The sequence below is a fragment of the Pongo pygmaeus genome, chromosome 11 (assembly GCF_028885625.2).
Source record: "Pongo pygmaeus isolate AG05252 chromosome 11, NHGRI_mPonPyg2-v2.0_pri, whole genome shotgun sequence".
Lineage (NCBI taxonomy): Eukaryota > Metazoa > Chordata > Mammalia > Primates > Hominidae > Pongo > Pongo pygmaeus.
This window is the reverse complement of record NC_072384.2, coordinates 127,880,827-127,895,416: the sequence shown is the minus strand read 5'-3', so window position 1 is coordinate 127,895,416 and position 14,590 is coordinate 127,880,827. Positions and strand designations below refer to the sequence as shown.

General features: G+C 39.2%; 1 protein-coding gene across 6 annotated transcripts in view; it reads right to left on the bottom strand.

Moving 5' to 3' along the window:
• The window catches only part of COL4A3 (collagen type IV alpha 3 chain), a 148,230-nt gene that overhangs the window by 17,949 nt on the left and 115,691 nt on the right, over positions 1–14,590 (bottom strand). For 5 of the 6 annotated variants that reach the window (XM_063648006.1, XM_063648005.1, XM_054479336.2 and 2 more), the window contains 10 exons: positions 14,195–14,362; positions 12,868–12,957; positions 12,379–12,513; positions 7,515–7,613; positions 6,675–6,764; positions 5,884–6,023; positions 3,527–3,653; positions 2,282–2,362; positions 1,794–1,892; positions 1,539–1,586 (listed from right to left, as the gene is read on the bottom strand). In XM_063648006.1, the coding sequence (XP_063504076.1) occupies positions 1,539–1,586; positions 1,794–1,892; positions 2,282–2,362; positions 3,527–3,653; positions 5,884–6,023; positions 6,675–6,764; positions 7,515–7,613; positions 12,379–12,513; positions 12,868–12,957; positions 14,195–14,362 (1,077 nt within the window). The remainder of the gene's footprint in view (positions 1–1,538; positions 1,587–1,793; positions 1,893–2,281; positions 2,363–3,526; positions 3,654–5,883; positions 6,024–6,674; positions 6,765–7,514; positions 7,614–12,378; positions 12,514–12,867; positions 12,958–14,194; positions 14,363–14,590) is intronic. The other variant, XM_063648004.1, reaches the window with a different exon arrangement.

The following is a 14,590-nucleotide window of genomic DNA, read 5'->3' as shown; positions in this document are numbered from 1 at the left end:
GGGAGGCTAATAGCTCAGGGGAGGGCTTGGGGAGTTATTACATACTAAAGACTTATAATGAAAATAAAATGGATGAATATTGACGATCTAGCCCTATGTCTATTCACTTCCTTTAGCTTTTTAATGCCTGTAATTTATGCTTTTAAAAGAAAGTGCTTAGATGACTTCAGTTCACTCCAAGCTTTGTAATACTGTATTTGCATGGCAATGACCTGAAGCACCAAGATAGCTTGGATTATATATTTCATGTTCATTAAAATGATTACATGCTCTGCAATATGATTTCTTTTTAGGATTTGGGAGAATGAACTAATTAAAAGGATTCATACCTTCCAAGTCTCAATGAACTCTTCTCGATATTTAGTTATCCTAGAGGGATTGAGGTGCATAATCATTCACTTACATAATTAGGCTATTTGTTAGTTTTAAGGCTTCTAAACCTAAGGTATGATCATTTTTTATACCAAATTTTATTTCCAGTTAAAAGCTAGTGTTCTCATTCCAAATGGTTAAACTGTGAGTCAGCCTGGGAACATGAAGAGCAACTCTCCTTTTGACCACAATTCTAAAGCTACACTGTGGAACAGGAAGAGCCTTCGTGCTCATTGGGAAAGGAGAGGTCTGAGAGATGTGGGAAGACTGAGCTCAACCAAAAGAACAATCAAACCAGTAAGAAACAAATGAGAGAGAACAGCTCTTGTCTACTTTTATACTTTAACTGTTTTGTCAAGAGGTGGTTCCTGCCCGACTGAGTTTCTCATTGGCATCCAGCTGCTCTTTGCTGGTTCGCATGAGCATCAATAGCTAGGGCCCTTCAGTGTGCTAGGCCTCTTTGCTAATGAAATGCTCCCATTCATAGGACGCGTGGCTGAGATGGGTCAATTAAATGTGCAAACAATCTGATTTTTCTCCTGGGAGGTTTGACTAGAAGATGGAAAAGAGTTAAAAGAAGCTGTTTATCTTGTAAAGCACTGACGTGCGAAATCCAGACTTGCGGCCTGCCAAACAAAAAACTTGTAAATACTCTGAATGACATGTTCAGTAAACTGCCATGTCTGAGATGTTGAGACACTCTCTGGGTTGCCTTTAATAAACAATAGCATGGACCGCAAGCTGGATCTGGGAGTTGGAATCAGACCTGTGAAGATACAGGTGGGAAAGGATTCGGATTACTCCTGTGTCTCAGAACAGCAGGGACAGATGCTCACTGAGAACCCATTAGTTCCACCTTCACCTTTTAGGAGGTGGTATCTTTAAACCATGCTAACAACAGCAAGACATATACAGAAGAATCCTTTTTACTTTTCAAGACTTTCTTAGTAGGAAATTCCAAAATTGAATCACAGTTTCTAATTCATTCCATTTGTTGTGATGGTAATAATTAAACATTTTAAATTGAAGACCAAGATGAAAAATATCCTGTATTACTATTGGAACATCTTTAATTCACTAGGTTAAGCTTACTTTATATTTCAAGCATATTCAACTGCTTTCTCTCCTTGAAAATGTGTACATTAGGACAGGGAAGAACTGCTTACCTTGAGCACCAGGGTTCCCTCTTGGGCCTGGAGGGGCCCCCAATAAACCTGAAAGATATAATCTTGGCATGTTAATAGTTGGTCAATTTCATTACATTATATGTCTATGACAAAAGTTTAGTACACACCGAAAACATGTTAAAGATAATCAGTTCTATCAGAGAAAGATCTTTGGAGCAGCAAAGGATTACACTGTTACTAAAGATTCTATCCAAAATAAAACTAACGGATCATAAGATAATGAGCAAGTTGTACCCGTTTCTCCCTTTTCTCCGGCTGGACCAGGAATTCCATCACGTCCTTGGTCACCTCTTATACCCATTGGTCCAGGAGATCCTGGGAATCCTGGAAGACCTGAAAAAATAAAAAAACCCAAAAACCCCAAACTATGGTATACAAAAAGAGGATTTATTTCTTGCCAGTGGCCTAATGGGAATACCAGGGAGATGTGTGGAATTGTGTTAAACAGGCTATTTTTCAGAACTGTAGCTATGTGAAGCTATGTTCCCAGGAAAAACCACGTGCAGATTACTACTATCATGAGGATTATCAGTTTGGAATAGGTTGCCAAATATTTGAATTAAATAGAAATGTCTAACCCCATTTTTTTTTTGCATTTTTGTCTGGATACTGAGTAACTAGGAGCTACCTTCTATAGAGTAGTAGGTTTACAGAAATCCAAACCTCAGGAGAAAATGTGCCTCCCACATGAAAAGGAAAAAGAGAAAGTACAAAAATGAAACCTGGAGGGCCTCTGATTCCTGGAGGGCCCAGGAAGCCTTTGATTCCTTTAAAACCCAAATCACCATGAGGACCTGGCTTTCCTGGAAATGAAGAGAGGGGAAGGAAGAAAAAAGATCACCAAAAGATAAATGATTACAACAGTAACTGAAACAGTCTGTTTTTATAGTCAACCATGCTCACGCTGGCCTTAAGGAAGCTCTCTTGTTGCAAGGTCACCCCATGGTTTTGTCCAGGCTGCTATTTTCCTGGAGAACCACTGCAGAGATGTGTCTAATCACTTTCAAAGATGTGTGTACACCAACCACAAGCACCACTCAATATGCAATTTTATTTTAATTGAGAGTTAAATGCAAATTTCAATGCAAATTTACCTGTATTTTTGAACAGGTAGTTTATTGTATTTAAGTAAGACCTGAATCTGCAACCCAATAGTTTCACAGTTGTTTTTAATAAAACAAAACCCTAAACTTGAATTGTAAGCTAATAAGCCAGAAAGCCAAAATTCAATCCAGAAATGGGTTCGAAAAAGAGTCACAGCACAGTGTTGTAGTTTGAATTGTGTTGTCCCCAAATTCATATGCTGAAGTCCTAACCTTCAGTACTTCGGAACGTGACTCTGTATTTGGGGATAGGGCTGGTAAAAAGGTAATTAAATTAAAATGAGGTCAGTAGGGTGGGCCCTAATCCAATGTGAGTGGTGTCTTTATAAGAAGATTTAGACACTTGGAAAACACTGGAAGAAGATAGCCATCCAGAAGCCAAGAACAGGGGCCCCACAAGAAACCAACGCTGCCGACAGCTTGATCACAGACTCGGAGCTGCTGGAACTGTGAGAAAATAAACATCTGTAGTTTAAGCCACCTAATCGCTTCTTGGCTAAAATCAAGTGTAGTTTAAGCCACCTAGTCTGTGGAATTCACTGTGGAAGCCTGGACAAACTAATACAAACATGACGATTGTACAATGGCTAACATTTTGTATCCTTGGGCTGAATTTGTTGAGGCAGTTCTTCAAAAGTGTTTTTTATAGGAACATATTTTTATATTTCAGTCCAAATGGGCTGATTAGTAAAATTGGACTCTCTTAATGAATTCTCTTAGTGTGTTAGAATTTGAAGTTCAAAGTTGAATAAAAGCAACTGCAGCATAAAAGTATAAATAGCTTTCTGTTTACCACAATGATTTCAGGAGGGCTATACTCTGAGTAATGCTTCCAGCTTTTAGAATTGTAAACCCAAGCCTTACCTGGGAGGCCAGGACTTCCAGGACTTCCAGGGGCTCCCTCAGGTCCAGCAGGCCCCAAATGTCCAGGTGGGCCAGGTTGCCCCATTTCTCCTTTCTTTCCCATATCACCCGGCAGTCCTGGATCCCCCTTAAATGTAGTCAAATACCTTTAAAATTCTCATATAAGCAGGATATGTGGTTAGAATTCAGCATAAACTTTATTCACTAATTTTTTTATTCATTCGTCGATTCATATTTAATATCTCCTGTCTGTCAGCACTGTGATAGGTGCTGGGAATAAGATGGCCACATGGTTTATGGGGCCCAGTGCAAAATGAAAATGCAGCTTCCCTTAAAACTTTTTAAAGCGTATATGTGCCACATTTTCTTAATCCAGTCTATCGTTGTTGGACATTTGGGTTGGTTCCAAGTCTTTGCTATTGTGAATAGTGCCGCAATAAACATACGTGTGCATGTGTCTTTATAGCAGCATGATTTATAATCCTTTGGGCATATACCCAGTAATGGGATAGCTGTGGTATATATTGAATATGTACAGCTTTTTACATGCAAATCATCCCTCATTAAAGTGGCTTACCAAAAAAAAAAAAAAAAAAAACTTTTTAAAGCGAATTTCAAGACAGCAACAGCATAGCATCAGACCAAGTGTGGAGGCCCTTCTTAGCACAGGACCTCTGTGACTGCACTGGTAGCATACCCAGGAAGCCGGCTTTTACCAGGATATAATGGTAACCTATATAGATTTATGACATACACAGTCCCTGCCTTCATGGAGCTTCAGAGACCAGTAAGGAGACAGATATTAAATAATCACACAAATATATAATTACAAATTGTGATGAGTAGCTGGGAGTAAGAAAGAAATAGACTAAATAAAGATGTATCCTACAAATACTATGCATGCAAATATGTCAATCACATGCTTTATAAACCTTCCAATGATTTAATGTTCATTAAATCTTCACTTCAGTTTTATGACAAACCAGAACATATAGGTTTGATAAAGATTTACAAAATTTCTATGGTAGCCAATTAAAATATACTACTCTGTTACTCTCATTTGCTGACAAGATAAAACCAGCTCATTTTGTGTTGAATGCACAGTTCTAAAAATTTATTCTGGTGGTTACCTGTGAAAACTTTAAATCTAAATGAAACTACCAGTTAACTGAATGTGAAGTCAAATAGGATTTTTCGTTGAGCAAATATCTCAGTGGAAGCAATCTCAGGTTTTCTGAGGACTTAATCTAAATATAAAGAACAAAGACATTTGTCTGTGCTCCAAGTAATAAACAGTTGCTTTCTTGGGTATGTGTAGTGTCTAAATTTTTTTCTTGTTTTAGCATTTACTACTGGAGACTATAGCTGGTGGAAATATACAGGAAAGGTGGTATTTTATTGTCTCCAAAAAGAGGGAGAAGTTTCCCTAATAATTTTTATATGTTGGAGTCGTATACTGTTGAAAATCTAAAAATCTAAATCAGAAAAATAGACTCTCCCCTACAAAAACATTTTCAAACATTTTGCGTTTAGTTTCAAAAGGTTGCTGTGCTTCTTGGGATCCCATAGATTTTCCCAGTGGTCCATGGAATCCCATGTTAGTAACCTCTGCTTATAGGAACTTCTATTAATCGTTCTCTAGTGGTCTATCTCTGGCTTTTAGCATGAGAGCTGTACTCAGAAAATTGGGAAGAGAGTAAACCTAAGAAAGCAGCCGAGCCCTATTGAAACGTCTGGTTGCTGCTTTGTATAATACAGTAGTAAGGGCTTTAACATCCAACCTCAGTTTGACAAAGCACAAACACTGAAAACACTGAAACAAGATTAAGTATTTCCATTCCATTACACAGAAAAAGTTCTAAAACAAGAAAGATAAATGTATGTATCTTAGGATTTTGTTCATTTTCTAATGATGCTGTAAAGTTATTTTATTTTGTATCTTTTGTTAGTCTTAGTAAGACAAGTGTTTTTTATTAGAAGGTTTGGAAATTTATTTTTCTAAGTCTGCATGAGATGAGTACAGCAGAAATGGGCCACTTTGTATCACAAGAAAAAACCCACTGTCCCATCTGATTATATGGGCCTGTAATCACTGCCTTCTTCTGGCAGCACACCTAAATTTCAGGGACAGTGTGAGAAATTCCTTGGTGACTGAAAGAGGCTTTCAGAAGTTGACAGCTCTGTGACAGACAAGCATCCTCAGTTGTGGAGATAGGATTTTAATAATCCAAATAACTGTCTGAAAGTATAGTAATAGTTTCAATTTTCTCTGCCCACACTGAATCTGGGTACTTGTTGATATTTTTCAAGGCACTCACTCTACCACCGAAATGTAAATATTTCAGTAGCCTATATACCGTTGGTCCCGGTGGTCCTGGCCTTGTACCTTCTGAATAACCTGGCTCTCCCTTATCTCCCTGGAGACCGTGAATACCTGGGAGGCCTGGTCTTCCTGCTCGACCTGGGAATCCCAGAGTTCCCCTTTTTCCTTTAGAACCTGAAATTAGGGGGAAAACATTGAGTAAAATAGATAAACATGAGGATCTTGAAGTTTTCTACTTTTCACTTTTGCATAAGCTTTCTCCCAAGAATGGCTTTTTCAGAATTGCAAATGCATCAGGTAGTTAAAATGGATGATTATTATATAACATCGATATTTATTTTGTTCTCACCCATTTTCTAGTTGCACACTGTATATTTGTCTAATAGCAACTCTGTTTTTTTTGTTGTTACTGGTTTTTTTTTGAGATGGAGTCTCACTCTGTCGCCCAGGCTGGAGTGCAGTGGCGTGATCTCAGCTCACTGCAACCTCCACCTCTTGGGTTCAAGCGATTCTCCTGCCTCAGCCTCCCGAGTAGCTGGGACTACAGGCGTGTGCCACCACGCCCAGCTATTTTTTTTGTATTTTTAGTAGAGGTGGGGTTTCGCCATGTTGGCCAGACTGCTCTCAAACTCCTGACCTCAGGTGATCCGCTTGCCTCGGCTTCCCAAAGTGCTGGGATTACAGGCATGAGCCACCGTGCCCGGCCCCGCAAATCTAGTTTTTTAATACAAGCTTTCTACCAAGTGGAAAACCAAAACAGTACACAACACAGAAAATCTGGAGTCCTCACCCATCATGAGCTTGTGGGCTCATAACATGCATTACCTGGCATGCCCCTGTTCCCCATGCTTCCTGGTATACCACGCAGTCCTAGTTCTCCAGGATTCCCAGTGCTGCCCAAATCTCCTCTGGGGCCTTGAGAACAAATAAATAGTTATTGCCCTGCACAGTTCCTTGACAAAGTATGTGTTTAACAAATACTTGTTGCTTGCATGCGTGAATGAATTCAGAACAGCCAGACCAACTGGTTTAAGCACTTGTCTAGCTGTCCTTTTTCCTTCAAATAAGAGGGAACTAGGGACCCAGAACATGTAAAACTAAAGAAAGTTAGATTCTTGTTAGCAGACCTGGGTTTCAAACACTAAAATCATCCTAGGACCAACACCAGCGGGAAAAAGTAGGCTCCTGCAACCATATGGTAATATATTTCCAACTGCATCCTGAAGTGTTATTGCCATGTAATATATTTTGTCACTGAGGTGGTTGTAGGAATGGTGGGATAGTTTAATTATTTAAAAATTATTTTGTAAACTCAGTTACTTGTTTTAAAAAAGAAAGATGCAAACCTGAAAACTTCTAAGGCATTCTCTAATTTTCATCTCTGATATGTGATATAGTGATAAATTATAATTTATGATACATATCAGCAATTTCAGAATGAAATTTTGAGGACAAAATGGAACTATTTGTAGGTTAATATATGTTAGTTAACGACACACCAACTATCAACACCTTCTTGTTAGTTAATTTAGTAGCAAATTTCTGCTGGAACACTATCAGAACAGAATTGATATTTAAACCCAGTAAGCCTAGAAACAACTTTTATTACTTTTGATGTAGGAAAGTGTAAAATGTGATATTTTTCTATTTGAGAATCAGCTGTACCTGGTGGTCCTGCTGGTCCAGGTAGTCCTTTGAGGCCTTTTAAACCTGGCATCCCTGGAATGCCTCTGTTTCCTTTCTCACCTGGATTTCCTGTGAATCCTAAAGTTAGAAACCAGGTATTAACAAGAAAATCAGCCGGGTGTGGTGGCAGGTGCCTGTAATCCCAGCTACGTGGGAGGCTGAGGCAGGAAAATCACTTGAACCTGGGAGACAGAGGTTGAAGTGAGCTGAGATCGCGCCACTGCACTCCGGCCTGGGCGACAGAGTGAGACTCCATCTCAAAAAAACTCCCCAAAACAAAAAACCAGGTATCAAAAATGCATGTTAAAATTTTGTCAGACCCATCCACATCCTGGTTTAAACCGATGGCATATTATTGTAGTACAGCATAGCATATATGTTAAGAGCATGGGTGGATTTGGGCTTCTATCTTTTAAAGAAGAGGATTAAATGAAACAATATGTGTCAAGCATTAGCAAAGTGCCTGGCATAAGTTATTCCTCAATGAACACTAGCAATGATCTTAATATGTACTCTTTAAAACAACATTTTAAGAATTAGCAGCCTAAATACCTCTTCATTTTTTAATAGTAAAAAGTTTTATCCACTACAGTATTCTCATCTAGATGATTCTATTCTCAATCCATGTATTAAAATTATAATTTATAAAGTATTAGGTAAGTCAAAGGCCAGAATCACAGTGTCAATCAGTTAATAACACTTGGATTTGAATCCAGTTCTGCACAGCTGGAAAGCTCATACACGTCCCAGGAAACCATTCTACTTTCCCTAAAACATGACTTTGACCATACTCTTCTCCTGTTCATAAACAGTCATTGGGCCAGGTGCAGTGGCTCACGCCTGTAATCCCAGCACTTTGGGAGGCTGAGGTGGGTGGATCATTTGAGGTCAGGAGTTCGAGACCAGCCTGGCCAACATGGTGAAACCCCATCTCTACTAAAAATATAAAAAGTAGCTGGCTTGGTGGCACACACCTGTAATCCCAGCTACTTGGGAGGCTGAGGCAAGAGAATCACTTGAACCTAGGAGGTGGAGGTTGCAGTGAGCTGAGATCACACCATTACACTCCAGCCGGGGTGACAGAGTGAGACTCCGTTTCAAAATAAATAAATAGTCACTGGATCTCTATTACCTGCAGAGTAAATTGCAAACTCCTTCGGCAGCATGAAGCATTCTGCAATCTGTCTATGGCCTGCCTTTGTGCTTTTTCTCAAGCAGATTCACTCCCCTTGGCTCTTTTCCTGCATATGTACTTATTCATTCACATATGTTGGAGCATCTAATTAATAAATAGGTTTCGTGCTGAGCACCGGAGAGATACATCATCATGTTCTCTTTCCCCAAGTTTTTAGTGTTTAACTGGGGAGACAGCCAAGTAAACAAATAATTATCATCCAGGCAGATAAACTCTATACTAGAGTTGGGCACAACATGCTACAGGGAAGAATTTCTGGAAGAGGTGGTATTTTTTAGTTCAGTCTTGAAGACCAAATGAAAACTAATTGGGTGAAGAAGGTCTGGAATGAGACAGGATTCCCAGACAGTAAAATAGCATGTAGAAAGGAGTGATGAATATCAGGGAGTTAGATTGTTTTGTTTTACAACCTTCGTTTTTTCCTTTTATGTCATTGATTGCAATCTAAAAAGATACATAATGTTTAGTCTGTTTGTTTACTTCAGTTTTTTAGGGGTTGGCAAAATACAGCTTTCAGGCTGAATTTGGCTTGGTTTTGTATGGCTTTAGAGTTAAAGATGAATTTTACATTTTTTTTGAGACAGAGTCTCGCTTTGTCACCACGCTGGAGTGCAGTGGCACAATCTCGGCTCACTGCAACCTCCGCCTCCCAGTGATTCTCCTACCTCAGCCTCCCAAGTAGCTGGGATTACAGGCATGTGCCACCACACCCAGGTAATTTTTGTATTTTTAGTAGAGTCGGGGTTTCACTATGTTGGCCAGGATGGTCTCGATCTCTTGACCTCATGATCCACCTGCCTCGGCCTCCCAAAGTGCTGGGATTACAGGTGTGAACCACCACGCCCGGTGGTTTTTACATTTTTAAAAGGTTGTTAAAAACAAAAGCAAAGAAGAATATGCAACAGGGACCATATGTGAGCCACAAAGCGTAAGATACTTACTACCTAGCCTAAATGGAAAATGTTTATGGACCCATTATGTCTCTTTCCCCCACTAAACCGTAACTTTCATCATGACTAGGAAACTAAAGTCTGCTTTGTTCACCTCTATATAATCAAGACATAGCAAAATGCCTAGTCCATAGGTATTATTAAGTAAAAGGTAATTACTGAGTACATAAATGTCATGTGGCTGGAGAGACAGGCCAAGTGCGAGTGGTGAATAAACTTATATGTCAGTCTAAGAAGTTTCACTTCTCAAAGCACAGGGAGCCTTGGAAAGATTTTAAGCCAAGAATTTTATTTGTTCATCTGAATCTTATTCAACATTTAAGTCCTCTTTCATGGAGGTTTCACTGACTATCTTAGTTGCTGTATTTTCTACTTCCCTCAACTCCTACAGAGCTCTGGCAGCACAGTGAGGAGGCCAAGAGTGAGGCCCATCTCTGCCATTTCCTATCAGAGTGACATTGGGCAAGTAACTTGACCTCCCTATTTCCCCATATGTAAAATGGGATGATTGCAATAGTAGTACCTACTCCTAGGGTTATGTATTTATTTATTTTTTGAGACAGAGCCTCACTCTGTTGCCCAGGTTGGAGTGCAGTGGCACAATCTCAGCTCATTGCAACCTCTGCCTCCCAGGTTCTAGCGATTCTCCTGCCTCAGCCTCCTGACTAGCTGGAATTACAGGCTCCCCCTGCCCCCGGCTAATTTTTGTATTTTTAGTAGAGACGGGGTTTTGCCATGTTGGCCGGGCTGGTCTCGAACTCCTGACCTCAGGTAATCCACCCACCTTGGCCTCCCAAAATACTGGGATTACAGACGTGAGCCACCGTGCCCAGCCTACTCCTAGGGTTATTGTGAGGATTAAATGAGTCAATAGTTGTAAAACTTGGAACAGTACCTGCACATGGTAAATGCTACTTAGGTCGTTGTTAAATAATATAGCATACTAATTTGCACCTTGCATTCTTTATTATCTTTTTCTACATATGCCTAAGTCTGCCATGCAGCCTCCTTGTGGAGAGGATAGTGACTTGTTATTGTGCTTCTCTATATATTCAATATCTCTTCCACATTTGAAGTGAATAGCTTTAAGTCAGAAATTCAGATTTAGAAAAAAAAATGGATCATATTGAAATTAGGGAGGCCTAGATACAGGTTCTTTTTTTCTTGTTCTTCTTCAATCTGTGTCTCTTGGTTATGCATTTGAAAAGCCTAAAGAAAACATACAGAACATCCTCGATGCATACTCTACTTAGGGTGAGTAAAAGAGTTTTGTTGGAAGCATAGAAATAGCCCCATAGCATGTGTCCTTCTGTACTTTACAAAAGGAATTCTTCAATTGCAAATTAGTACCCACTGTGCATTTGTACTGTGAGCGCCAAATTTCTGCTTATGTAGGCAGAGATATGCTATTCATATTTTTTCCAAAATGTTTCTAACACTACTTAAATAATCTAAAATAGTCTAGTGAAGTGGTGTCTATGCAGACAGTTTATGAGGACTGGAGATTGGTGCCAGCATTTTTTTTTTTTTTCATATCTTGGCTTAGACTAGTCCTAGCAGAGTTTTATAAAAGTCACATTACTTTCTTTTTCATTGCTAAAAATGAAATGCAATATTCTTGTTGTACCAGAACTAAAGTGTCTCTTCAACACCAGGTTAGATGAGGACTATGTACATAGAAGGCCTTTACTTCCTAACTTGCCAGTTAGTCAGGCTTTATATTGTGATCTACAGCACCCTGTGCAGAATAATTTTTTTTTTTTAGGTTTGGCAGTACATATGAAAGTTTGTTACATCCTTATGTGCCACGCATATAAATATTTGTTGAATACAGTCTCATTTCTCAAAAGCCATTTCAAATATCTCAAAACTTAACATGGTTTTGCAACTACAAACACATTTTTATTTTTTCCTTTCTTGCTATGATACATTTTTCTTTTATTCCTTTCCTGCTATGAGAGTCTGATCTGCAAATATAATATTTTACCCAGCAGTTCTCTGTTTTTCTAAAGTTGCTTGGGATTACATTTGGTCAAGAAGAGCCCAAGGGAGGGCTTCTGAAAATTTGGTTTTATATTGGTTGTATTGATCATATCATGAAAACTGCCATAAAAAGGGCCCAAATAACTTGAAATAATGTGAATGGGTTTGAATTTTAGCCTAGTAGCCACATCTAACAACAGTCTTTCTAAAGGGTTAAATTTTCATTGAAGCATTTCTTTTTAGTAATTATTCTCCAAAGGATTTTGAACAGGAGAAGAAGTTTTTAGATGGAATCAGAAAATATTATTCTGGTAGTTTACAGAATAAAGTTGAATTTGAGATGGAGGTTTCAACATCAGCCAGAAAAGTTTTCTAATGTGGAATTTTTTTAAGGGTTTAATTTTCCCCATACTTGGCAAAGAGGGAGTTTTGAGGCTTATAATTTAAAAACTGACTGCTAAGGATTTAAATATAGCAAATCAAAATTCAGAATTAACTTAGGAATAAAAATGTTACGCATCGAGGAGGCAACATATCATGGAAGGTGACTCAGTTCTAGTGCCTGCTCAGCCACCAACTGGCTGTGTGATGGGCAGGTAACTAAACACTGGCCCTCACTGTCCTTATTTGTCAACTAAAGGGATTTGCCTGGATAATTTATTAGCCCGAGAATCAGCTCTGATGTCGTCCTGATTCCAAACAAGCAATTCTTTACCTTTGAGACCTGGTTCTCCTTTGTCCCCTATTACGTGGGATATCTCAGAAGGCCCGGGATTTCCTTTATCTCCTTGTTCCCCCTTGGCTCCTGGGGTTCCTCTATGGCCTTTTACTCCTGGAATTCCAGGGCTCCCTGAAAGACAGGAGTAATAACATCAGGTCCTTAATCCTTCAAGTAGTTCATAGGGATTAAAAAGTTGGCAGTGTTTACGATAAAACAGAACAAATCAAACAAAAAAGGCTAACAGTGCTGAGAACTTGATAAATAGTTTTCCCAGGCAGGCAGCCTCATAAGGGTAGTGGTGTAAGCCTACAGAAAACAGGATTCCCTTCAAATGGAAAAAAGGAACACAGAAAACAGCAAAATCAAATACTGTTGCTCTCTCAGAACGATTTTCCTCTCCAAAGAAACATAACTTTTTTTGCTACAAAATAAATGAACATTGTTTATGCTTCCTGCTATTTAGAAAGACACTCCATCACTTACCCCTCTGCCCTGGCATGCCTGGGTTCCCAGGGGGCCCCGGAGGACCAATGGCTCCAGGAAAGCCCATCATCCCAATCACTCCATCTTCACCTATGGAAACAAATTAACACAAAGCAGCATATGTTGTACAGAGTGAGAAAAGCAAAATATTCCACATACTAAAATAAATTATACTTAGAAGTAGAGATTGGGAGTTGAAAAAAAGGCCTCTGTACATAGTACAATTACTGTATTAGTCTAGGAGATGGGTTGGTAAATGGTCTTTTAAACTCATCTATGTGGAAGTGATTGATAGCAAATCATATTCATGGATGAGGATGGAATATGTGGAAGTTTTGGAGCATTCCATCCTCCCAGCCCCTGACCAGTCACTTTCTATTCTATCCCCTCACTTTATTTTCTTCATAACACTTGTCTCAAATTGAACTTAGATTTTAAATATTTCTATTATTGCTCCTCTACTATGAGAAGGGGAGACTTGTCCACTGACTGATGGGTCTCTAGGGCCTAGAAGAATGCTGGCATGTGATAGTAGCCCAGTAAGATGAATGAAACGATAATGTGTCAATTAAGTTGTTTTAGGCTCTTTTCTGGAGGGGAGATCAGTGAGGTCCTTATGCCATGAGGGAACAGAATATTCTCCCCAAACATATAAACAAACATAGCCATGAAATTAAAACAATTATACAGAAATATGATGAACAACTCTATGGCAACAAATCAGATAACTTAGATAAAATGGACAAGTTTCTAGAGAAACAGAATACCAAAACTGACTCCAGAAGAAATAGAAAACCTGAATATACCTATAAGAAGTGAAGAGATTGAATTAGTCATTTAGAGACTTCCCACAAAGAAATGCCCTGACCCAGATAACTTCACTGGTGAATTCTACCAAATGTTTAAAGAGCATCAATTCTTCACAAACTGTTCCAGAAAATACAAGAGGAGGAAACACTTCCCAGCTTGTTCCATCAGACCAGCATTACTCTGACACCAAAACCAAAGATATCACAAGAACACTACAGACCAATATCCCTTCTCAATATAAATGCAAAAATTCTCAACAAAATACTAGCAAACATATTATAGTAGTCATATATAAAAAGGATTACACAGCAAAAATAGCCACATTCGGGGTAATTGTTCATCCTGCCACCACCATTTCCCTGCACCATGGCCCCTGGTTTCTTACAAATAATTTAGAAGGAAAACCTTATATTAAGTAAAAGCATAGAGTCAAAAGCGTATGCCTATGTACAATTGACAGAGCCACCTTAAGAGGAAGAGGAAACAAGAAGAAAAATAGAAACACAAAAAAGGATACCTGGTGGCCCTAAAATTCCCGGATTTCCTGGATATCCTTTTTGACCCGGTGGTCCCATCTCGCCTTGATGACCTGGCATTCCTGGTGATCCAGTTTCTCCAGGAAATCCTGATCTATCCAAGCCTGGAATTCCTGGGTCTCCCTTTGACCCTGTTTTACCTATTCTGCCTGTGTATGAATAAATGAATGAATGAATGAATTAACCCACAAATGCTTTCCCTTACTAACTTCAGAAACATATATACATTTTTAAGATGGAGTCTCCCTCTGTCTTCCAGGCTGGATTATAGTGGTGCAATCTCGGCTCACTGCAACCTCTGCCTCCCTGGTTCAAGTGATTCTCCTGCCTCAGCCTCCCAAGTAGCTGGGACTACAGGCATGCACCATAATGCCTGG